At 38.8% G+C, this 25,384-nt stretch overlaps 1 protein-coding gene across 1 annotated transcript in view; it reads left to right on the top strand.

The window, feature by feature from the left end:
* Window positions 1-25,384, top strand: part of AVEN (apoptosis and caspase activation inhibitor) — a 191,258-nt gene that overhangs the window by 153,672 nt on the left and 12,202 nt on the right. Inside the window, exon 3 of the mRNA XM_064291964.1 lies at window positions 24,744-24,814. Within this exon, the coding sequence (XP_064148034.1) occupies window positions 24,744-24,814 (71 nt within the window). The remainder of the gene's footprint in view (window positions 1-24,743; window positions 24,815-25,384) is intronic.

The raw sequence follows: 25,384 nt of genomic DNA, 5'->3' as shown, positions 1-25,384 counted from the left end.
CCTATATTTTAAAGTTTCCCTGGTAATTAATTTCTAAAACTTATTTGATAACAAGGAGACTATTTTAAAAATCTTTGGACACTTTTTCCAGTAAATATTTTAGGACTTCTTTCCTTTTTAGTGACCGTGTTCAGAGCTCACCAGGTCATAGGTTTGCGCTAGTCTTGTCTTGGATGTTGGTAGTTGTTGGGATATTTACGTTTTGAGATCCCAACCTTAGTTTCTTATCTTTCTCCATTTTTAAAAGTAGTTTAGAGAAATTATATTTGAATGTCTCTGGCATTGTCTTTTCCCTGCTTGTTCTTATTTGAGGTCTTTGACTTGCTAGAAAGATTCTGATTGAAAACATGTTTCTGTATTTTATTTTTCTGCCCTGGCATACTTCATGAAAATAACATGTTTATTTTTCTCCTTATTCCCATATACACCACCCTTTTTATGGCACATTAAAAGCAAACGAACAAAACAGTTGTGGAACTGATTGCGACTCGTGGCGACCCCGTGTGTGTCAGAGTAGAACGATGCTCCGTAGGGTTCTCAGTGGGTGGTTTTTTGGGAGGAGGTCACCAGGCCTTTCTTCTGAGGCACCTCTGGTTAGACTCAAACGACTGACCTTTTGGATAGCAGCTGAGTGCGTTAACTGTTTGTGCCACCCAGAGATTCCTTAGGGACGTAGCACGTTATTTGTGTTATGACACATGGGTCACTTATATTCATTTGTTGATTTATTCTTTGATTTGTATCATTTATTCATTTGCTCATTCATTCTTGCATGCATAGATTCATGTATTAAACATGCATTTATTAAGTGCTTAGTGTTTGCCAGACACTGTACTAGTTCTGGAGCCCTGGTGGCACTGGTGGTTAAGCGTTTGGCTGCTAACCAAAAGGTCGACAGTTCGAATCTACCAGGTGCTCCTTGGAAACCCTATGGGGCAGTTCTACTCTGATCTGTAGGGTTGCTATGAGTCAGAATTGACCGAACAGCAACAGGTTGTAGGTACTCGTTCCAGGAAAATGTGATAATGTAAAGAATGGGCTCTATCTTTATCGAGTTCTCGGTATGCCAGCAAGAGAGACAAGCTGACGGGTACAGTACTTTGCTTCTGTAAAGGTGTGTGCCGAGTGCAGAAACGATCTTGGCTTTTTGTGAAGCAAGGTGGCCTGGGGCCCCCACAAAGAGCAGTTCACTGTGTCCCTCAGTCAGACTACAGAGTTCCCCTAACGAGATAAAAGAACTCTGAGTATCAAGGAAGAAAAGTCCAGACACTGTCAGTGATGCGTGAACATCACCAGAGAAAGATCGGTTTTGTACACCATGGAAAGAACTTACCTGACACCTTGTGCAAATTGGTTTTATGTGCAGTTTGGTATTGCAAAACATTGGATTTGTATCCAACTTGCCACGGTCCCACCCCATTGACCAAAAGCACATTCGTTTGCTCATTCTTTCCACAGCCAGGCTTTGTGAACTCCCTAAAAAAATTGTGTGGCAGATTTTCTGTATGTGTGTGCTGGGAAGAGGAACTGTAGTTGCCTTGTTAGTCTCAACGGACATGACCCAAAGATGATTAGAAACAGTTTACACGTTATTTGCTCTCCTTTTTGACAGGAAGGCTAAGCAAAATGTTTAAAATTCAAATTACCCTGCATATTATTTGCCCATTTAAATCGCAGCTCAGTAGAACATTTTCATGTCTTTCAGAATTAAAAATAAAATCTAATGGGATGAGAAGGCAGCTTGGTGCTGATGTATTTTCCATGCTGAAACATAATTCACCGCACTGAGTTGACCAGAATGGGGAAGAAGCAGGAACAGATCGTTTTGGATTTACATTGGCATATGCGAGGGCAAATTCCAGGGCCAGTGTGAGCTTCTTAATGAGCACAATATTATTTTAGAGTTTTCAGCTAAGCACACAGTGTACGACAAAAAGAAATAATGAAACAAAACAAAAAAGACTTCATAAGGCCACAGTGGGGAAGAAAGTAAAAGCCAGAAATCAGCTGGGTACCAACAGAAATCATCTTGGCATTGGTTGGAAAAGAAATCATTATACTGACTTAGATTAAAAGGCCATCATTATTTGGTTAATGTGGTGTCTTAGTCATCTAGTGCTGCCATAACAGAAATACCTCAAGTGGATGGCTTTAACAAAGAGAAATTAATTTTCTCACAGTCTAGTAGGTTACAAGTCCAAATTAAGGGCGTCGGCTCCAGGGGGAAGGCTGTCTTTCTCTCTCTGTCGGCTCTGAAGGAAGGTCCTTGTCCTCAGTCTTCCCGTGGTCTAGGAGCTTCTCAGGTGTAGGGACCTTGTGTCCAAAGGATGTGCTCTGCTCCTGGTGCTGCTTTCTTGGTGGTATGAGGTCCCCAACTCTCTGCTTGCTTCCCTTACCTTTTATCTCTTGAGAGATAAAAAGTGGTGCAGACCACACTCCAGGGAAACTCCCTTTACCTTGGATAAGGGAGGGGACCTGAGTAAGGGTGGTGTTACAATCCTACCCTAATCCACTCATCATAAAATTACAATCACAAAATGGTGGACAACCACACAATACTGGGAATCATGGCCTAACTAAGTTGACACATATTTTTGGAGTACACAATTCAATCCATGACATGTGGCCATAGCGTTTTTGAACTTAAGCTCTATGTCATTTGAAGTCTTTGAAATGAAATTGTCAGAAGATGCCAATTTTTATGGCTTTGTTAATAGGAAAATTTTTGATGGTTTTTATTGTTTAGAAATATGGGAAAATGTTCAAAATATAAAATATAATTAAATATTATTTATATTCATAAGTAATATATATAAACAACAAAAAAAAAACCAAACCTGTTGCCATCGAGTCGATTTCGACTCATAGCGACCCTACAGGACAGAGTAGAACTGCCCCGTAGAGTTTCCAAGGAGCACCTGGTGGATTCGAACTGCTGATCTTTTGGTTAGCAGCTGTAGCACTTAACTACTATGCCACCAGGGTTTCCAAGTAATATATATAAAAAATATATATATAGTTAAGTATTATTAAATACATCTGAGAGAGATTTTTTTTTTTTTTTTTTTGCCAAAGTAGTACCATTTTTTACTTCCCTCAGCAACTGAAAGGTATATTTTCGAGGTATGTACAAAATGACAACTTACTTGCTGAAAGTGAAGAGGACTTGAAGCATTTACTGAAGAAGATCAAAGACCACAGCCTTCAGCATGGATCACACCTCGATATAAAGAAAACAAAAATCCTCACAACTAGATCAATAAGCAACATGATGATAAATGGAGAAAAGATTATAAAATTGTCAAGGATTTCACTTTACTTGGATCCGCAGTCAATGCCCGTGGAAGCAGTAGTGAAGAAATCAGACGACACATTGCATTGGGCAAGTCAGCTGCGAAAGATAGTCTTTACAGTGTTAAAAAGCAAAGATGTCACCTTGAAGACTAAGGTGTATCTGACCCAAGCCATGGTGTTTGCATTCATCTCATATGCATGCGAAAGCTGAACGATGAATAAGGAAGACAGAAGAAGAACTGACACCTTTGGATTGTGGTGTTGGCGAAGAATATTGAGTACACCACGGACTGCCAGAAAAACAAACAAATCTGTCTTGGAAGAAGTACAACCAGAACGCTCCTTAGAAGCAAGGATGGTAAGCTATGTCTCACATACTTTGGACGTTATCAGGAGGGATCAGTCCCTGGAAAAGAACATCATGCTTGCTGGAGTGGAGGGTCAGTGAAAAAGAGGAAGGCCCTCAACAAAATGGATTGGACACAGTGGCTGCAACGGTGGGCTCAAGCATAGCAACGATCATGAGGATGGAGCAGGACCGGGCAGTGTTTTGTTCTGTTGTACATAGGGTCGCTATGAGTCAGAATCAACTGGACTGCATCTAACAACAACAACATGTAAATTAGAACAATAATCTTGTTTTTCATAACTGTAAGAAGTACATCTTCACGAGTTATATCAAAGTAGGAAAAAAAAAATTCCAGATGTTTTTCTTTACGCAGTATCTTACCTCAAACTCTCCAATTTTAAAGCTGTTTAATTACATTTACATATTGTTTTTATAGATCCTCAAATAATCCTGTGAAGAAAGGTGATGACCCACCACATTAGTTACCTTGGCCTGGCCTCCTTGATGGGCCTCAGATATGCTAAGCACCATCTCAAGGCCTTTGTACTTTTTCCCTCTTCTCCAAATGCTCTTCCCTCAGGAATCTGCATAGTTGCCTTGCTTGCAGAAAGTTACCCATCTGAGAGACCTTCCTTGACCATGCCTTAATAAAATAGTAGTCCTCCCTCTCTTGCCTCCCCAGTCCCAACTGTTCTTACTCTGTTTTTCTGCACAGTGTTTGCCACCACTGGCCCCATTATGTATTTAGCTTAAAAAAACCCTTTTTAGTCGAGTCGATTGCGACTCACAGCAACCCTAGAGAACAGAGTAGAACTTCCCCATAGGGTTTCCAAGGAGTGGCTGGTAGATTTGAACTACCAACCTTTGGTTAGCAGCCAAGCTCGTGGAATGTAAGATTTACCCACCATATTCCCAGCACTTGGAATAGTGTGTACTCGGTGCTCAGTATATGAATCATTGTATGAAAATGATGACTCGGTGTGTGAAAGAATGAATTTTACAGGTGAGGAAATGGTATTATATAAGATGGTACTAGAACTTAAGTCTTCCAACTCTAAATGTCACTTCTTTTCATTATCTAGTTTGTCTTGGTGGCTTTTACTTTTCATGGTTGTGCAAAAAAGAGCTAACATAGTAGGCCTGAAGATTGCTTACCCTGAGAAAGTCCTGCTTGCAAGGTTGGCCCTTGGTGCTTGCCTTTTGGGAGGGTTCCCACCATTCCCTGAATTAAGAGTGGCTCACTATGCCTACATTGTTTGTACTAACACTGAGATTTGTGCCGAACACCAGCTTTCCTTCTGAGAGTCTGGAGTTTTGGTACAAACTATGCAGAGGGTGCCTATGTGACCAGCCCCCAATGAAAACCTGGGCAGTAAGTCTTTAATGAGCTCCCCTGGTAGACAGCATTTCACATGTGTTGTCACAACTCATTGGTGGTGGAATTAAGTGCGTCCTGTGTGATTTTAGGATCCCTGATGGCGCAGTGGTTAAGCTCTCAGCTGCTAACCCAAAGGTCGGCGGTTTAAACCGACCGTGCCGAGGGAGAAAGATGTGGCAGTCTGCTTCTATAAAGATTTACAGCTTTGGAAACTCTGTGGGGTAGTTCTGCTCCGTCCTATAAGGTCACTATGAGTCAGAATTTCACTCGACAGCAATGGATTTGGATGTGTGATTTCACTGGGGCAGGATCTTGGAAGCTTGTCCTGGTTTCCTCTGGACTTTGCCCGTGCGCCTTTTCTCTGTGCTGATTTTTCTTCGTCTTCTTTTGCTGTGGTAAGTCATAGCCATGAATATAACCATATGCTGAGTCCCGTGAGTCCTTCTAGCAGATCGTTAAACCTGGAGATGCTCATGGGACATCAACACAATGGTGTTCTTTAGCTTGTTTTTTCCTTTTTTTTTGACTTGTCAGCCTAGATGGCAAACATCCTTCCGTGTTATCAGACCTATCTTGTTCTTTTTAATGGCGATGTAGTACTCTTGCACGCATACATGGAATCCTAGCAGTAGATTTGCTTTGATGAGTTGTTGATAGGTACGGCCCACTTATCCTCCAGAAGAGGCTGTGCCATTTATATTCCAACTAACAATGTGTTAATGTCCTGTTTCTCCACATTCTTACTGACCTTGGATTTGTTAGTCTTTTAAATTTTTGCTCAGTCTCAAAAGCAGCTGCTTATAATTATTTAAATTTGAACATTCTGGCCACTAATAAGGTTGAGAAGTCCTTGGGTGGTACAAATGGTTAATACACTCACCTGCTAACCGAAAGGTTGGCGGTTTGATTCCACCCAGAGGCACCGTGGAAGAAAGACCATCTACTTCTGAAAAATCAGCCATTGAAAACCCTATGGAGCGCAGTTCTACTCTGACACACATGAGGTCGCCATGAGTCAGGATCGACTTGATGGTCACTGGTTTGGTTTTTTTGGTTTAATAAGGTTGAGCATCTTTTCCCACTTGAGATTAATTTGCCTACGCTTATCCTTTGTCCTCAATTCTAGTCTATTGAATGTCTTTTCTCAGTTGGATTGAAGGTGCTCTTGGTATATTAAAGATACTTGGCTTTATCGTACCTTTTTTTTTTTTTTGAGTCAGTGTTTTTCTTTTTAAATTTTTGTTTGTAGTGCCTTTTAACAAAAGATTTTTGGTTTTGAGTAGTAATATCTGTTAACCTTTTCCTTTATGGGTAATCTGATTATTGTCTTCTTTCGTGAAAGCCTTTCCCCTTCTAGGATAATAACAGTACTCCTCACTGGTTTCTTATAAGTTAAGGACCTAGTTTGTTTTAAGTTCTCATATTTATGAAGTTAGCCCCATTTGGGGCTTTCCATGTTGCTGTTAACCAAAATCGGTGCTTTGTTTTTTTTAATCTGTTTAAAAAATTAAAAAAAAAAAAACTTAATTTATTACTATTTTTTAAAATTTTAACTGTCCTTTGTGAAGACATAATATTGCTAAAATGGTCTTTATGTCAGAATTGCAACTGAATTGTAAAGTGGTACTTTGTTATAAAATAAAATTTCAATTTTTATCACCCTTTTCCAGGAGAGGATGTTAAGATTTTCTTTTTTTCTGATGGAAAATGAGGAAAAAATAGTATTTGAAATGCCAATGTTTCTAAACAATATACAATTAAAACTTTAAATATAATAAATCCTGGCATTGTTTTCAGTTGCTTTTCTTATCTGGGGAGTTTCATCCTCTTGCCAAATGGGAGGTAGATTCTTTTTCTTTTCTTTTTAACAGTTAACGTGACATTCCAAAGCTGACAGTTCTTATTTATGGATGTAAAGCTCTTCAAAGTACCCTACTGTCCTTAGGGAAAGATTAGATTAAGTAGTTTACACATATTAACTCTTTAAATTGTTTTTGATAATTTGTATGGTAACAAGGGTTAACTTCTTCCTTTTCTTGATTTGGGTGCTAGACCTGTGTTCACCTGATGGGACAAAGACCTAATTGGCTAGGAGTTAAATGTGGTCAAGACATAGGGCAAATTCATATTTAGGGATTGGATTAGGAAGGATTCTGCTCAAAATAACTGTGGTCCTAAATAGCTAAAGTCTAGGAGACAGGGTTCAGTAGCCAGGGCCGGAGTTGTTGTTTTTGTTAACTGCTGTCAAGTTGGTGCCGATTCATGGAGACCTGTGTATAACAGAATGAGATAACTGTTGTCCGGTCCTGGCTAAAACCTGAGCAGGAACAGAGGCTGGACTACAAGCACGATGAACCTGAATGCAAGAACCTGAATGTTACCTCTCTGCTAATCTGGAGCAGGCGGCAGGGATTTATCACCTTGTTAAATGAGGTGTATACTTCTCTCCCAGTTTCATTCTGTTTCTCACCACATTTCCTCTCTCTCCATCGCCGATTATTTGAAGGTAACTACTCTGGATCCCAAATAGGAAAGTGGCATGTTCTTAGCCATGAAGATTTTTCGTTGCCCAAGCATTTCATAGGGGGCCCCACAAAATTTTTCCTGAGCTAATTACTGGGTTAGGATTTCTTAGCCTCATATTCTGATTTCAGGTTCCCAAGAATGTCTTGAGGAGATGGCATGTATCCATGGTAATGTAAATTAGAATGGTCCATTAGCCTATCAAATAGACTTTGCCTTCTTTGTTTTGAGGATGACAATTATTTGACAATGTGCTACTTTTTTGTTGTTGTTGCTGTTTTGTATGGACTTATTTAATCTTTTTAAAAATGTTTAAGGATATAGTTAGTCACTTGAGAATTATTATGTGTTTGGGTAAATCTAAAGAAAAAAAAAAAAAAAACCCACTGCTTTGGAGTTGATTCTGACTCATAGCAACTCTAGAACTGCCCCCATAGGGTTTCCAAGGCTGTAAATCTTTACAGAAGCAGACTGCCACATCTTTTTCTCACTGAGTGCTGGTAGGGTCGAACCACTGACCTTTTGGTTTGCAGCCGAGCACTTAACCACTGCACCACTAGCGCTCCTGTGAGATGTGCTTCACACATAAGAACTAGGACTAGTAGTGTTTCAGTAGCCTGATTATTGTTGTGAAATACAGTGTTAAGCAATGGAACTTTAACTGGTTGAAGAATGCTGAGTCACGTGAGAATAGGCCCAGCCTCCTCCCCAGTCTCATCCTGCCTCTTTGCCCTTCATCACACCTGAGCCACGCTGGCCTGCCTTCAGCTTCTTGCATAGCCAAACTCTCTTCTATCTTGCGGCCTCTGGTCATGTTGTTCCTCTGGAGGATACTCTGCCCTACCAAACTGTTTCCAGATATACTCAAAAGTTATAATTAAGAGAGTTATTAAAAAGAAAAAAAAAAAAAAAAGGAATTGAGAACATCAAGAAGTTAATCAAAACCCATTTCTACAGCTTCTATGTTGCCTGTGTCAGTTGACCTCAATCAAAGTATATTGACGAATGGATTACTCTCTTCAGCTTGGGTATTGCCAGTGTTAGAGCTGCTCAGTTGGAGGCTTTGTGAAGAGCATTGTGCTCGTGAGCATTGTGTTCTACTTAAAAAAAATCCCTATGTGATTTAAAAAGAGCCTTTATGGAATGTTACCAACGAGAGTAGAAGCTGAAAGAAGACCGTCAGCCGCTAAAGGCGTGGGTATGATTTTGGATTTTATTTGGATTTTACGAATTAGTTTCAGAAGATTCAGTAAACCGAGCTGAGGTACAGTAAGAAAATAATCAAACAAAGAAATAAGACAATAAGTAAGACCTTTTAGTTCTGTGATTTATGAGACTCTGGCGTACATTAAGGCAGTAAACAAGAAATTGAAAACGACTCCATATGCCTGACAGGAAGAGGCCTGGACCTCACCACCAGCAAACTCCGCAGTATTCTCTGAAGGCATTAAGGATTTTAATTTTTAAATCTTGATCAAGATCTTTTAATTGTAAGAAGGGAACTTGGACAGATTAAAGTAGAAAATACCACACTTGAGGGACATGAATAGTGATAGGCATAGATTCGTTTTTGAAAAAGTACTCAAGTACTTTGTGAAAGAAGGTATGTAGAGAAGAAAAATGAAATAATAAGGAATGAAGGAAAGACCAGGAAATTCAGGCAAGGCTTGACTCCTGCCGTGGGACAAACTTGAGTTTCCCAGTGATCTTTGGGAGAGTGTAATTGTACCATACTGTCCTTATACATACATTTGAATCTGAATATCACCCTACGGTTACCAGGCTATTTTTCAAATAATGATAGTATTTTAGTTTCCCAGAGCTGTCATAAGAAAATACCACAAAGTGGGTGTCTTCAAAGAACAGAAATTTAGCGTCTCACAGTTCTGGAGGCTGAAAGTCCAAATCACGGTGTTGGCTGTGTTCAATCTTTCTGAGGGCTTTGAGAGAGGAAACTGTTCCAGGCCTCTCTTCTAGTTTCTGGCGCCTGTCAGCAATCTTTGGCGTCCTTTGCTGTAGAGAGATCCTCAGCATGCTGTCTTTGCCTTGTGTGTTTGACTCTGTTTCTATGGCTTCGCTTTTATGAAGTGCCTCTCAGAAGGGACTAGGATTAGGATTCACCCTGTTCTGCTATGGCTTCCTTAATTTAGCTGAGAACATCTCCAAAGAAAAATCCTATTTTCCCAAACAAGGTCACATTCACAGGTGCAGGGGTTAGGACTGAAACATATCTTTCCAGGGGACACAATTCATCCCATAATAGATGTGTTGATGTTGATAAAGCTGTTCTGTCTTATCTGCTCTCTCTGGGAGTGAACTGAATGAACCTGGTGGCAAGACTGCTGATGAGACTGGCCTGCAGTCCACTCCAGGCATCAGACCTGGAACCCTGGATTATTTGTATGATGTTGTTCACCCACAAAGTCAACATTTTGGGTGTCAGACAAGTTATAAATGAAATACAACTAAGCTTTTAGGTACACTAAATCTTTTCTGAGTAAAACCATGACCGTGGCATTGTGTATGTATATACATGAGCATGTATGTGTCAAAGGAGAAAGGGAGAAATGCAACCCCTTTTAAAGCTTTTAAATTTAAAGTTTTTGTTTCATGAAGTCCCCTCTTGTCTAAGACATATCAAAGGAACTTTTTAATCAAAATTCGAGATTAAGTTATCTACCATGAAAAAAGACTTGAACACAAGGAAAGGCAGTTGTCTTGAAATTCATAGGCAACCCAGGGATGTGCCTGTTTTGGGTTTTCTTTGTTGCAGGAATTTAGATTTGCAGTAGTTTTTGCTTGAGATATTTAAAAAACAAACCTTTGATTAAACACATCAACCTTTGGCACCTTTCATTAACTTCCAGTAGAACTTGGTTTCAGAGAGAACTTTGTGTCTTTTTTTCTTCTGTCTCTAGCTTGAGGGGAGTAGAAATGTTAATTAAAAAATGAATTTAGATGAAATGATATGATGTTGGGATTTGTTTAAAAGTACTCCAAAGAAAAGAATAATAAATATAAAAATATATGAAAGAAGCTTGGAAAGATACTGATAATAGTCGAATCTTAGTGAAGGGTTCATTTTACTATTCTCTCTATATTTGTGAATGCTTACATTTTCCTGGAAATCGTGGTGGTGTAGTAGTTAAGAGCTATGGCTGCTAACCAAAAGGTCAGCAGTTGGAGTCCACCAAGTGCTCCTTGGAAACTTGGTGGGGCAACTCTACTCAGTCATATAGGGCCGCTGTAAGTCAGAATCCACTTGATGGCAAGGATTTTTTTTTTTTTTTTTACATTTTCTTAATAAAAAGCTTAAAAATATATGCTCATTGTAGAAAAAATTAAAAAAATCCCATGACCATACCACCCAAGATGGTAATAGCTAATGTAGCTGTTGTGGGAATTCAATGAGATAATATATGTAATTTCTTCCACCTCCTCTCCCCCTTTCTGGGCACAAAGCTTAGCACATGTTTACATTCTGAGGAAATGCTGATTGTTATTTGTGTTTAGACTTCATTTTGGGGCCTTCTTTTAAAACTATTAAAGGACTTCATTCTGCGTCTTTGACCCAGGTCTCAGTGGATGTTTGAAGTCAGGGGATATAGTTTAACAAATACTCCCGCAGGAGTGGAGAAAAGCAGACCAATTTGAGTACCAAAAACAAACAAACAAACAAAAATACCCAAACCTGTTGCTATCCAGTCAATTCCAACTCACAGAGACCAGAATAGAACTGCCTCATAGGATTTCCAAAGAGCAGCTGGCGGATTCAAACTGCTGACCTTCCGGTTAGCTGCTGAGCTCTTAACCACTACGCCACCAGGACTCCTAATTTCAATTTTCCAGTAAAAAGAAAATTTTCTAAAATGTGGAGATACCATGTTCCCTCCAGACCTACATGATTTACAAACTTCTTAGGTACCTCTTTCAATTACCCTTAGTTCTCTGATCTCACCTCCCCTTACTAACGTTATGGTGATTTTAACTTCTTTTTCCCCAATTAAATTGAGCTCAGCTAAAGAAATCTTTGTATGCCCCCGATCAGCTGCATATTAAATATTGTCTCTTCCTTTGGTCTCTTTGCTACATTGTAAAGAAGAATTGTGAAACCTTCTAAAGAGTTGTACATTGAGAGAGAGAGCCAAGAAGCAAGTGGGTTACCCTAACCCTTTTTCTGTAACGCCACATCATGGGCTCCATTGTTGGAGTGTCGGTATCCAAAACAGCCTCAATTAGCACATTGCATGGCCTGAGGATTAGGAGAAACAAATTCATTAGGGATTTGTATAGATTTAAAATTTGATAAACTTGATTAATTTTCCCACCCCTGTAATATAATCTATATTTTATTCTGACAGTATAAGATGGTGCATTTTGAGCGTGCATACTTCTGAACAGGTAAAGGATGAAAAGGATTATTTATTTTTGTTCCATAAAGTCATTTGGAACACCCATTTTCGTATTTATTAGTGCTTTTAATTTTTTCTTTATGGTCCTCAAAGCTTCAGAAAAAATAGAAGAAAATTATATTTGTCATGTATCTACCTTCAAGGATGCTATGAGCTGTGAGCCTTTAGAATCTATACTGAGACATTCCAGAGAAATTCACTGTAAAGAGGACCGCATGACTCCATTGCCACCTCCCACCATGTTTACTGTAGTATTCTATACACCATAGTTGCCAGTCATTCATAATGTCTTTGGCAAATAACCATGCCACCTCTAAACCTTTAGCCTTATACCCTTGTTTAGAACTCTCCATTCTCCTAGGGTTAAGTTGCTTGACTAGGGCACCCTCCTTGTTGCTAGTAACATTCGTTGAGGACTTTGATTGTTGATTCACAGTTGTCCTTTTAGGTCCCACCATCTTCCAGATGATCTTGGTGTTCATATTTATGACCTAACACACTCGCTCATAGTACTTAACTTTACTGCTATTCCATTTTTGCCATTCATACCCATCCGTCCCCTGAAGGTTGTCAACAGCTGAATACCCTAAAATCATTAATAAAAAACTTTTAATTATAGAAATTTTCAAATAATCAGAAAAATGGAGAAAATAGGACGATAAATTCTTATGTATTCATCATTATTAATGATCAGCATTTTGCCCATCTTATTTCATTGATTACCCAGCCCCAAAGCACATTCACATACACACACATCCTTCCCCTCTCTCCTCTGTCCCTTGCCCGTAAAATTTCAAAGTAAATTTCATGTATGAAGTCATTTCACCCAAAAACATAACTGGTATGTTTTGTTTTCAACAAAAGTATATGTTTTATCTTAAACATAAGTGTTACGCCCATGCCACCTAATAGAGTTAATAATTCCTTGATATTATCTAATGCCTAGTCCTTATTTTTTTTTAGTCCTTATTCAGATGACCTTCACATACTCAAAGTTGTCTTTTTGTAATGGTTGATTCAAATCAGGGTCTTCTTAAGAGCAAGGAGGGCAAGGGAGTGTGTCTTCTGTGTTTCTATTATTAACACCCAATAGTGTGGGGCACATAGTTGTGCTCAAAAATGTTTTAAAGAATGAACGACTTAATAAGTGAAATAAATGAATCGTTGCCCCTAAAGTCATTGTTGTTTAATTTTATTTTGGTAAAGAGGCTGGCATTATGTTGGAACCCCTAGAATTTTATCCCATGCTTGCTTTATATCAGAATTGAGAAAAATGTTGAACGCATGTATTCTCTAAAATTAACCTTAATTACAATTTGAGAAGTTTGGATTTTGCAAGTGTTTCTTTGAAATAATTGGAGATAGCTGATGCTTTAGTGAACGAGATCATTGTCCTAGATGCTCTTAGTAACTACCTCTCGCATAGGACTTTCTGGTAACTTGCGGCAGAGACTGGTCACCCCTCTTCCCCCCCGCCGCCCCCGCTGGCCGTATTTCCCCTTTGTCCTTATAACCCCTGATTCTTATCTAGGCTCAGGGCCACCTGGGGGAAAAAATAATTACCCTGCATACCTTGTCACTTGTTAAGACCTATGATTTAATTCTGGCTCAAAGGGAAATAAGTAGAAGTATTCTGTGGTAGCTTCTAAGAAACCTTCTTGATAGGTAAAACCAAACCAAACCCATTGCCATCAAGTCGATTCCGACTCATAGCGACCCTACAAGACGGAGCAGAACTGCCCCATGTGGTTTCCAAGGAGTGCCTGGTGGATTTGAACTGCGGACCTTTTGGTTAGCAGCCATACTTCTTAACCACTACGCCACCAGGGTTTCCTTGTGATAGATAGTGTGTGCTTTTTCCCTCCTTTTTTTCAACTCTTCTTCTATCTTGCTGTCTGGAATTTTAATGGAGTAGCTGGAGTTTGGGTCATTATCTTGGATTATGGAGATTAAGGCCTCCTCACACACGGCCCGGAGCAATGAACTAGAAGAAGCCTGAGCCACCATACCAGCCTTTGACCGCCTAACTCTGGACTTCATTTTGGTGACATCTTGTTTAAGCCACTGTTTTTCAGGTCTTTGCTACATGCAGCCAGACCAAGTCCTAACTGATTACTTAACTACAGGTCAGTTCTAAGACCATAGGGCTTCGTTGTCCATCTGAGGACTAATCTTTATATTCTCCTACTTATTCAGCCTTGTTGAATCATTTATGCTTTACCTTGGAGTTCTGTGGCAGGGTTTGATGTTGGCCTTTTTCTGAAAATGATTGGAGAAATTTTACTCGATTGTCTGCAGTGATGCCTATTTCACACAGAATATTCAATTATTTTGGGGATAGCTAGATTCTAAATTCCAGAATGTCAACATCATCCTTCTCTCATAAAGGCTAGAACCCTTTTATGGCACCCAAGTGTGTTTGGCTTCTTGTTCAACATAATCCATACAGATGGGGAAACAGCTTTTAGGGGCATTGGAAAGATAGATACAGCCTATTATGTAGTGCTCAATGTGGATATTTGATGCTCAGGGGCTTTTGGGGCACAACACCTGGTGAGAAAGCTAATTATGAGTCACTTGAGCAAGAGGAGGGATTTTTCTTCACTCCCTTGTTCCCTTGTCTCAACCTAACTTTCTTATTAATCACTGGAGTGGCTTGTATAGCCTTCCTCATGAAGAGTTAGCTGTTGCTTTGTTTTAGAGGAAATACTGAAGTAGGTGGCATCAGTATCAAGAAAGACTCATCCGTGGAAGCTGGAGATTGGGGGTGATGAGGGAGCCCTGGGGGTGCAGTGGTTAAGTGCTTGGCTGCTAACCGAAAAGCCCACAGTTTGAACCCACCAGCTACGTTGTAGGAGAAAGATGTGGCAGCCTGCTTCCATAAAGATTACAGCCTTGGAAACCCTGTGGGGCAGTTCTGCTCTGTCCTATAGGGTCGCCACGAGTTGGAATCGATTTTACGGCAACGGGTGTGGGTTTTTTTTTTTTTTTTTTGGATAGCCTGAGCTGTGAAGTTTCTCTGAATATGCCTTGACCTTCCAAATATGCCACCTCTCATAGATGCGTATAGAAATGTTCAGAGAGAGAAGAGCATTTCATTTTCTCTGGCAGCCATTGTGGTGACTACTGGGACATATTTTCTCTCTATGAGGTTTGTGGACTTGTTAACCTTGGCAGCCTCTAAAGTGCATTTGTGATTTCCCAGAGACTTGATGTCCTGGTTGCAGGCATATTCCAAGAGTAGTGGAAATAAGGAACGTGATCACGATAAAGAAGAGCCAGGAAAATGGAGCTGAAAATGGAGTGCTTTTCTAGAACTAGAGCTGCTTCTTCCTTTCTAGAGTTGGTTTTCTAAAGGAGGTACCACGAAGATCTGGGGTCATTTTTATGAGAAAAAGATCCAAATAGCTAGGACATATGTCATTTATGGGAACTGTCACTAACAAATTATTGGAACTGAAATTATTAGGCTTGGACAAATTTTCCATCTTTCACGCTATTCATATATGCCTGATCTGTCACGTTGAAACTGAAAGAAGGGTTTCTCTTTGCCCAAATAAGGATGGTGCCTTGTAATCCCACCCCAGCTTCCACTGGAGGTCTTTATGGTTATGTTAAAAAGTTTTTCTTGAATGAAAGTCCTTGTACTGATGGGACTGAAAGGGTAAACTTAAAATTCAAGCTGTGTTGTGTATGAGTAGATGGTAAGCTTTTAGGAAGCATGTTGGTATTATGGAATTCCAGCGAGTTTAGTGTCCACTCTGCCACTGACCATAAAACACACGTTAGACCAGTTTGAGAAGTTAGGCAGAGTGAAAATCCTGGCTATTATAAACATAGTAATGGAGTTGGTATATCTCACCTTTACTTCACCGACATTGTCATTATTGGAGTACTTTGTTGTTGTTAGGTGCCTTCGAGTCAGTTCCAACTCATAGCGACCCTATGCACAACAGAACGAAACACTGCCCAGTCCTGTGCCATCCTTACAATCGTTATTATGCTTGAGCTCATTGTTGCAGCCACTGTGTCAATCCACCTTGTTGAGGGTCTTCCTCTTTTCCTCTGACCCTGTACTCTGCCAAGCATGATGTCCTTCTCCAGGGTCTGATCCCTCCTGACAACATGTCCAAAGTATGTAAGACCCAGTCTTGCCATCCTTGCCTCTAAGGAGCATTCTGGCCGCACTTCTTCCAAGACAGATTTGTTCGTTCTTTTGGCAGTCCATGGTATATTCAATATTCTTCGCCAACACCACAATTCAAAGGCGTCAACTCTTCTTCGGTTTTCCTTATTCATTGTCCAGCTTTCACATGCATATGATGCGATTGAAAATACCATGGCTTGGGTCAGACGCACCTTAGTCTTCAGGGTGACACCTTTGCTCTTCAACACTTTGAAGAGGTCCTTTGCAGCAGATTTGCCCAATGCAATGTGTCTTTTGATTTCTTGACTGCTGCTCCTGTGGCTGTTGATTGTGGATCCAGGTAAAATGAAATCCTTGATAACTTCAGTCTTTTCTCCGTTTATCATGATGTTGCTCATTGGTCCAGTCATGAGGATTTTTGTTTTCTTTACGTTGAGGTGTAATCCATACTGAAGGATGTAGTCTTTGATCTTCATTAGTAAGTGCTTCAAGTCCTCTTCACTTTCAGCAAGCAAAGTTGTGTCATCTGCATAACGCAGGTTGTTAATGAGTCTTCCTCCAATCCTGATGCCCTGTTCTTCTTCATATAGTCCAGGTTCTCGGATTATTTGTTCAGCATACAGATTAAATAGGTATGGTGAAAGAATACAACCCTGACGCACACCTTTCCTGACTTTAAACCACGCAGGATCCCCTTGTTCTGTCTGAACAACTGCCTGTTGATCCATGTAAAGGTTCCTCATGAGCACAATTAAGCGTTCCGGAATTCTTCGCAGTGTTATCCATAGTTTGTTATGATCCACACAGTCGAATGCCTTTGCATAGTCAATAAACCACAGGTAAACTTTAAAGTTCTATAAAAAGACTCTTATTTTTAAAAGGTAGTTGGAAACTATGGGGCAGTTCTACTCTGTCTTGTAGGATCGCTGTGAGTCAGAAATCAACTTGATGGCACTGGGTTTGTTTTTTTTGGTATAGACATTATTTAAAGGAACCTCTGAAGGTGACTCCTTTCCTGAAATTAGGAACTCTTTTGTCATACAAAAAACCTGCCCTTAGTTTATATATTTTTTTAGTTTGGATTTTGGTCTCTTCAAGCATTGTCAGTATATCAAATATTAGCATATCAAATGTCATAAAATATTTATTGAGCATTTATTTTTATCCTGAGGAACCGAAAGACAGCGGGGAAGTATAGGAGAAGTAGTGGAAAGAGCTTTATTAGTTACAGGCCTGATAAATGCTAGGAGCCAAGAGATTTTGGTGTTCAACTATTAATTGACTCTGTGGCTTGGTCAGACCATTTGGCTTCTCTAGAACGAAAGATCTTCATAATTCTATAAAGTGAGGACTAGAATGAATGATAGCTGTGATACCAACTTTTGGTGTCTATGGATATTCTGTCTTGAATGTGTTGTGAGATCCCTGCCTGCCTTCAATGAAACTTTAGTTTGTTTTTTTTTTCCTTAGATTTATTTTTCTTAAGTTCCAAAAGTAATGTAATATATGTTTATTGTTTATGAAAGAAAATCCAACTGGAAAATATATTCTGCAGAAAGGAAAAGTATCCTTGAGTCCTACCTTCTGAGAGATAATTGTTCTTCAATTAGGTACATAATTGTCTAGACTTATTTCTTTGCATATATCAGCACCATATGGTACTGAAATGTGATTTTTTCATGTAACAGTTGAGATAATGGGTATCTTTCTGTGTCAGTACATATCATCATCATCATCATCCATTGCCGTCAAGTCAATTCTGACTCATAGCGACCCTACAGGACAGAGTAGAACTGCCCTACTGGGTTTCCAAGGAGTGCCTGGTGGATTCGAACTCCCGACCTTTTGGTTAGCAGCCATAGCACTTAACCACTACGCCACCAGGGTTTCCTCAGTACGAATAGAGCTACCTAATTTTTATAACGGACTCATAGAATGTCATGAATTGCCTATTAGGGGGACACTAAATATGTATTTTGGGCAGTCAAATGTTAAATCATATATGGCTGAAGCTAATGCTGAATGTCACTGTCGTAGAATGAACTTCTAGCATACAAGAAAAAAATCTGAAATGTCAGCAAAATTAAGATTTTATTACAGAAGATCTTAACAGCCAGGTTTAATTCTGACACCATATAGGCATACCAATTTCTCACCACTGTTGTCAGCTTTTAGATGGCTCCTGCAGTCACTATACTGTATTCCACATTCCCATACTAAAGAGATGCTAGCTTTCAACTGAGAGGGGGAGAGGAACGAAATACTGTGTGGCCAGCTTTTCCATAATGTAAGTACTGCTGATGGTAGTGTTGCCACTCAGCAATTCAGCTTGTTGTCCTCTCTAATAGTAGCTGATTAGATAAAGACTTGTCTCCTCGTCAGCTCCAAGACTTGGAAAGATATTTGATGGTAGTGAGTTTTTTGAAGCAGTCCCAGAAATTGAAGCAGTGTGCCCTGTTTGAGACATTCTTTCTGAATATTTTCAGAAGCACACTTAAGATTGCTGCTCTCTTATATTTCTAATTTTTTTAAAATTTGCTGTTTCACACAATTATTTGATTTAAAAAAATCTATTCTTAGTTTTGACTCTAGAAACGTAGCAGTAGAAAAATGTAGTTGACTTCCAAGATAAAATAAAATTGTCTGAATATCACCTGTACTTCAGCTTTCATTGTATGCACACCAATATCAGCTTTGTTCCGGAAGGGAATGATAACCCAAAACCTGCTGCTGTCGAGTTGATTCTGACTCATAGTGACCCTATAGGACAGAGTAGAACTACCCCATAGGGTTTCCAAGGCTGGTAGGTTCAAATCGCCACCCTTTTGGTTAGCAGCCAAGCGCTTTAATCACTGCACCACCAGGGCTCCTGTGAGGCTTTTATCTTGTAAGAAATACTTGAACTCTAAGGTACATCAGTGTTGTTACTTTTTTTTTTTTTTGGTAATAGCAGCTTCCAGTGAATAAATTACCTTCTTGATAAGCAATTGTTAGATTTACCAGGTCTGCTATTTTGATGTTCTTACCTACAAAGTAGAATATTTCTGTATTTTGTTGTTGTTCAAACAGCCTATTTAACAGGTTGTAGCTGCTCTCTTCCATCTCGTTTGAAGATCTTGTATAAGGACATGACAAGGCAGTTCCACAGTCTCTTGTAGGCCATGGAATTAGTTTTTGGCTGAAGAATGAAGTGGTGTACTTCCTGTTTTCTGCGCTATGCTTACTTTTTGAATACAAAACTTAAGGGTGTGACCAAAACTTTATATGCTTTTGACTCCTAAAGGACTGATACCCCAGAATCCTGATTGTCTCTGCATGTCCAAATATCTGAGGTACAGGATATGGGAATAAAACTTTTGGTAACACCACCATCTTCTTGTGTATGTCAGAAAATACTTCACCAAGAATAGTTTTGGTAACGCACTTGCCAGAAGGACTGTTGACTCCAGGATTTACTGTTTTGACAAGTCTGGACGCTCATTTGTCTTCAGTGAAAGCATGTAAGGGGTTGGCATTCATTTTAATAAGCTTATTATTTCAAATTAGCCTCTATATGCTTGGTTTATGAGGCTTTTTAAAAAAGCATTCTTGAAATCGTGTTGAAGTTTTATTACTGAAAACCAAACATGTTTCAGGGATCTCGTTTTTCACTGACACTTTATTCTTTTCTTTATATTCTTTAAGTGTACACTGTATTTTGTGTGGATCGAAGATGATTTCATGGATGTCATTATGTGTGATTTTCTAGCTTTTCCTACTTTTGAAATTTTGACATAGCAACATTGAAGAATCCATGTCTGATAACTCCAGTATCGTAATCTCTGTAGATCTTTGTTGTCTTGTTTTTTCCCTTCTCTCTTAGTTTTTGGTCATTTCGTTCTTGTCCCCTGTTATGCCTGATGGTTTTTTAATGAATTTTGGACATTATGTGTGAAAAATTGTAAAAAAAAGATTTTAAAATGGGCGTGGATGGTGTTATTTTTCTATAAAAAGGATTCATTTTTGCTTCTTGGCCCAATCAGAGGTTGAGTAGTTTCACAGCTGACCTTAGACTTTCTGACACTTGGTCAGCCTATTTCTGGTTCACTTCTTCGTGGAGGTAGCTCAGAAGCCTGGATTTTTCAAGGCTCTTCATCCATGGGCCCTGAATTCCAGTTTTTGTCTGCCTAGAGCTGTAAGACTGCGAGAAGTTCTCCTCGGTGTCACAACCTCTCAGATTGTCACTTTATGGTCAAATTTTCAACCTTTAAGCCCCACCTTTTAAACTGACAAATGCTTCAAGGGGAAGAGCAATCCTGAATGTTAGACTTACATCCTTGTGCTTCTTTTCTTCCTGGGATCTTGGTCCCTTAAGTCCCCACTGCCTTGGTAACTTTCTTATGTCCTCAGCCCTCCCCTCCCCCCAATATTTTCTTGTTGTTAAGTGCTATGGCTGCTAACCAAAAAGGTCTGCAGTTCGAAACCGCCAGATGCTCCTTGGAAACTCTTTGGGGCAGTTCTACTCTGCCCTATAGGGTCAGTATGAGTCAGAATTGACTTGATGGCAGCGGGTTAGTAAGCCATTGTTGGAATCTTACCTATATTTCAAAGTGAGTATTCAGATATTTTAATAGATACATATACCTTGTTTGCATTACTGATATTTTCTGTTGATTACACATTATAAAAATCTGTGCAGTCACATGAACATTTATAACATATAACTGCAAACGTTCATAAAGTAACTTTAAAGAAAGCATTCAGCTATCTACCCAATTTTTTAAAAATCTACCAAACTGATTTTAATTTATTTGGTTCATACGTATATTACCAAAACCAAGTACCCATTGCCATTGAGTCGATTCTGACCCATAGTGACCCTATAAAACAGAGCAGAATTGCCCCGTACAGTTTCCAAGGAGCAGGTGGTGGACTGGAACTGCGGACGTTCTGGTTAGCAGCTGAGCTCTTAATCACTGCTCCACCAGGGCTCCGTAAGTATATGGGCAACTCGTGTTTCTTATTCTCTCCCCTTTTCCTGTTTTTCTGTTGGGTGGTTTTATTCTAGTATATTTACAAAAACTCTTTGTATATAAGGGACAGTAATTCTTTGTAATATATGATACAAATGTTTCATATCAGTGTGTCATCTTTTGGGTTGTTTGTAATTTTTGTCATACAGAAGATTTTCATTTTTGCATTTAAAAATTTTTGTCGCTTTTAAAATATGCCTTTCCCATTCCAAGATTTTAAAGAAATTCCACCCTGCTTTCTTGTAGTAATCTTATGGTTTTCTTTTTTTAAAATAATCTAAATCTTTGATCTGTATGGAGTTCGTTTTTGTCTGAGAAATGAGGTATAGGAGTCTACCTGAGTTTTCCACATGACTGGCTAGTTGTTTTCACACTATTGAATAATCTACTGTTTCTCTACAGACAGGGTATGCAGCTCTTATGATGTAACAAGTATCCCTTTCTAGTCTCTCTTCTGTTCTACCCATCTGTTTTCTCGCCAGTGCTATCTATTTTATTAGGAGCCCTGGTAGCACAGTGGTTAAGCACTCACCTGCTAACCTAAAGAGCGGCGGTTTGAACCCACCCCACCTCCATGGGAAAAAGATGTAGCAATCTGTTTCCATAAAGATCATAGCCTCAGAAACCCTATTAGGGCAGCTCGGCACTGTCCTAAAGGGTCCCTGTGAGTGGGAATCAACTCGAGGGCATACAACATCCATTTTATTCACAGGGGCTTTTGCGTACAATTTTATAATCAGTAGGACAAATTCTTCACACTTTTAAAAAGTGTACCTTAGTTTCACATATTTTTTTCAAATGGATTAAAGCAATTTGGACAAGTTAAAAAAATCCTTTTGGGTTTTAGACTGATACTGAATTTTTAGATTTATATAGGTACAATTGGTATCTCTCACGTCTTCCTTGAATACAAGGCATGCTTCTTTCATCTCCCTTGGTACATTTTTTTTTAAATAGTATTTTTAAAAAATGAACATTTATTCATAATTCGTTCCTAGAAATTTTGTGTACGTTATTATTACAACGAGTGGGATATTTTTTCCGTTTTGTTTTCGAATTGGATTTTGTAGGTGAGAGAGTTGTTTTCTGTATAAATTTTGTAACCTTTCTGATCCCTTTTATTACTTATCATTTTCAGCTTATTCCATTGGCTATTCCAGGCCTGAATATATATTTTTTTCAAATAATCAGGCACTTGTTAATTTCTTCTTTTCTCTAATTATACTGGCTGCCCTCTCAAAAAAAAAAAGTTAGATTAACAGTGGTATTATTTTATATATTTAAACATAATCCTGGCTTTCATTTGGATAGATAAGAGTATAGGTGTATTTATTTCTTTCTGTTATTTTTTTTAAACAATTCCTTTTACCAGCTTCTCTATATTTTGGTTTTTTTTTCTTACTTTGTAAAATAGTCAATTGATTGATTTTCATTCTTTATTTTTTAATGAAAGTGTTTAAAACTCACTTTCTCTGAGAACAAGTTTAATTATCTCTTATGGGTTGATTTATATTTATTTATCTTTTCTGTATTCTAATGCTACAGTTTGAGTTTTGATTTCTTCTGATCAAAAGTCTTGGGAGAGAATTTTAAATTTCTAAATAATTTGGTTTTTTCTTATTTTTATTTTTTTGATTATTTTTGTTTACTTAAATTATCACCTGGTTTGTATCACTGCTACATTTTAGAATTTAAGGTTTTTTATAATCTTATTATAGTTCTTCTTAAAAATTAATGCTGCGTGAATGTAAAGAAAGCACATATACATATAATCATGATACGTTCATATACTTACACATATATACACTCACATATACATAAAAGACAACCTTGTTGATTATATTCTCGGACCCTTTATATCATTAGGTTTTTTTTTTTATTTTATTGTGCTTTAGGTGAAAGTTTATATCTCAAGTTGGTTTCTCGTTCAGAAATTTATACGCATACTGTATTGTGACATTGGTTGCAATCTCCACAATGTGACAGTACTCTTCTCTCTTTCACCCCAGGTTCCTGTGTCTGTTCGTCCAGTTTTCCTGTCCCTTCCTGCCTTCTCTTCTTGCTTTTAGACAGGTGTTGCCCATTTGGTCTCGTGTATTTGATTGAACTAAGAAGCAGGTTCCTCACATGTGTTATTGTTTGTTTTATAGGCCTGTCTAATCTTTGTCTGAAAAGTGGACTTCAAGAGTGGTTTCAGTTCTGGGTTAGCAGAGTGTCCAGGGACCGTAGTCTCGGAGGTTCTTCCAGTCTCTGTCAAACTAGTAAGCGTGGCCTTTTTCAGTGAATTGGAATTTTCTACATTTTTCTCCCGTTCAGTCTGGGACTTTCTCGTGTGATCCGTGTCAGAGCCGTCAGTGGTGGTAGCCAAGCACCATCTAGTTCTTCTGGGCTCAGGCTGGTGGAGCTTCTGGTTCATGGGGTCATTTTCTGTCATTAGTTTTGAGGGATCAGATTGAGTTGCCAATGAATAAGAGTAGTGTTTTTATCCTTTCTCATGATAAAAAGTGTTCTTCTTGGTACTGCTGCCTTGACTTTGATTTTGTCTCATGTTAATATTGTGAGCTATATGTTTTTTGAAAATGGTGGTAGGTTCTAATTTTGTCTTTGTCCATGTCTTCATTTTTGAATTCTTCTTTTTCTGTCTGTATTAATTTAGAAGTAAAGAACAGATTTCTATGGTTAGCTCACTTGAGAGATATCATGGAAGGAAGTGGCCGTGTACCTGAGACTTGAAATATAAATAGGATATGAATGGCTAGAGGTGGGTGGATCTTCCAAACAAGAGGAAACAATTTAAAAAAAGGCTGTCAATAGGAAGGAGTGTGAAGTATGTGTGGAATGATCTTACATGTTCATATTCCTTTATTCCAACAGTTCAGAGCAGTGAACCATTAACTTGTTAAGGTACATTCTTTGAGTATTTTTTTGCATTTCACATTCTTATTAGGTAATGTTTGGAGTGATGATGGAGTTTGTAACCTCTCCTTGAAGACATTTTAAATCTGTTAAATTGTGGATCAGGTAGATCCTGCTTTCCTTCAGTTCCATTTCTTCTCCTTCCTTTTCTGCTTGCTCACCACCTCCAATACCTCCCCCGAAATAAAGTTTTATTGCATACATTAGGGAAACCCTGGGACATAGTGGTTAAGTGCTATGGCTGCTAACCAAAAAAGGTCAGCAGTTCGAATCCACCAGGCGCTCTTTGGAAGCTCTATGGGGCAGTTCTGCTCTGTCCTGTAGGGTCGGAATGAACTCAACGGCAATGGGTTTGGTTTTTTTGGTTTGCCTACATTAAGGAGGTGAGATGAAAATATGCCAAATACGGGCAGATGGCCACATCTGCTGACCTTCACTATTTAGCTGTCCCTCAAGAAGCAAGTCATTCTTAGATGGTGGCTACTGAGAAGTTGAATGAAACAATGGATTCATTTACCAATATTTCTGAGCACCCACCATTCACAGATTACTGTATAAAGGTGTGGAAGCCGGGACCTTCTTTTGAATGATATCATTGAATTCCGTTGAATTTAGCTCTTTCAGAAATGGTACTTTTGCTTTTGGAGGCAGGGAAATTTAGAGAACTGAGCATGGCTTTTACATAAAATTCTACATTTTTTTTTACTCACAGGGGACTCCTTCTCACAGTTCCGGTTTGCTGAGGAGAAAGAGTGGGATGGTGAAGCTTCATGTCCAAAACAGGTAAGATGAAAGTTTGTCTTGAATGTTGACGGGTTCTTCTCGAGGCTGAAGGCTAACATCTTTTACATTATTGCTGAGATAGAGTCTTAACATGAAGGGTCTGATAGTTCCCGTACTGCTTATTCTCAGTTACCTAAATTGTTTAGAATGTTTTCAGGGGGGCTAAAATTATTCAGATCCCTGAAGCTAGAGTTCACCTTTATACCTGGCCATTTGTGTAAATTATGCATATAAATTAAATTGCAGGATGGAAAGTTTAATCATGATCGTGAGTGGATTACTTGGCCATTTGGCTTTCCCTCTTTTGCTAGTCCATAACAACTCCATTTAGGTGGAAAATTCTTTTTCTCCTGCACGGTTTCTGGTGTTATGAGAGAAAATTATTAATCCACCTGTAGTTTTAAATAAGTCTCCTTCTGTAATTGGGAGGATAAAGGGACAAAATAAGAATAAACATCATAGAAGTCTTTCAGTGAACCCGTAAACCCCAAACATTTTATTGGCTTTGCGTTTATGCCATATTTTCTTTCCAAGGAGTTCTGATTATTTTCCAAGCAGGCTTTCATGGAT

The sequence above is a fragment of the Loxodonta africana genome, chromosome 10 (assembly GCF_030014295.1).
Source record: "Loxodonta africana isolate mLoxAfr1 chromosome 10, mLoxAfr1.hap2, whole genome shotgun sequence".
In the NCBI taxonomy this organism is placed as follows: domain Eukaryota; kingdom Metazoa; phylum Chordata; class Mammalia; order Proboscidea; family Elephantidae; genus Loxodonta; species Loxodonta africana.
Note: the sequence above shows the minus strand (reverse complement) of the source record. Positions and strands in the feature narration are given on the sequence as shown.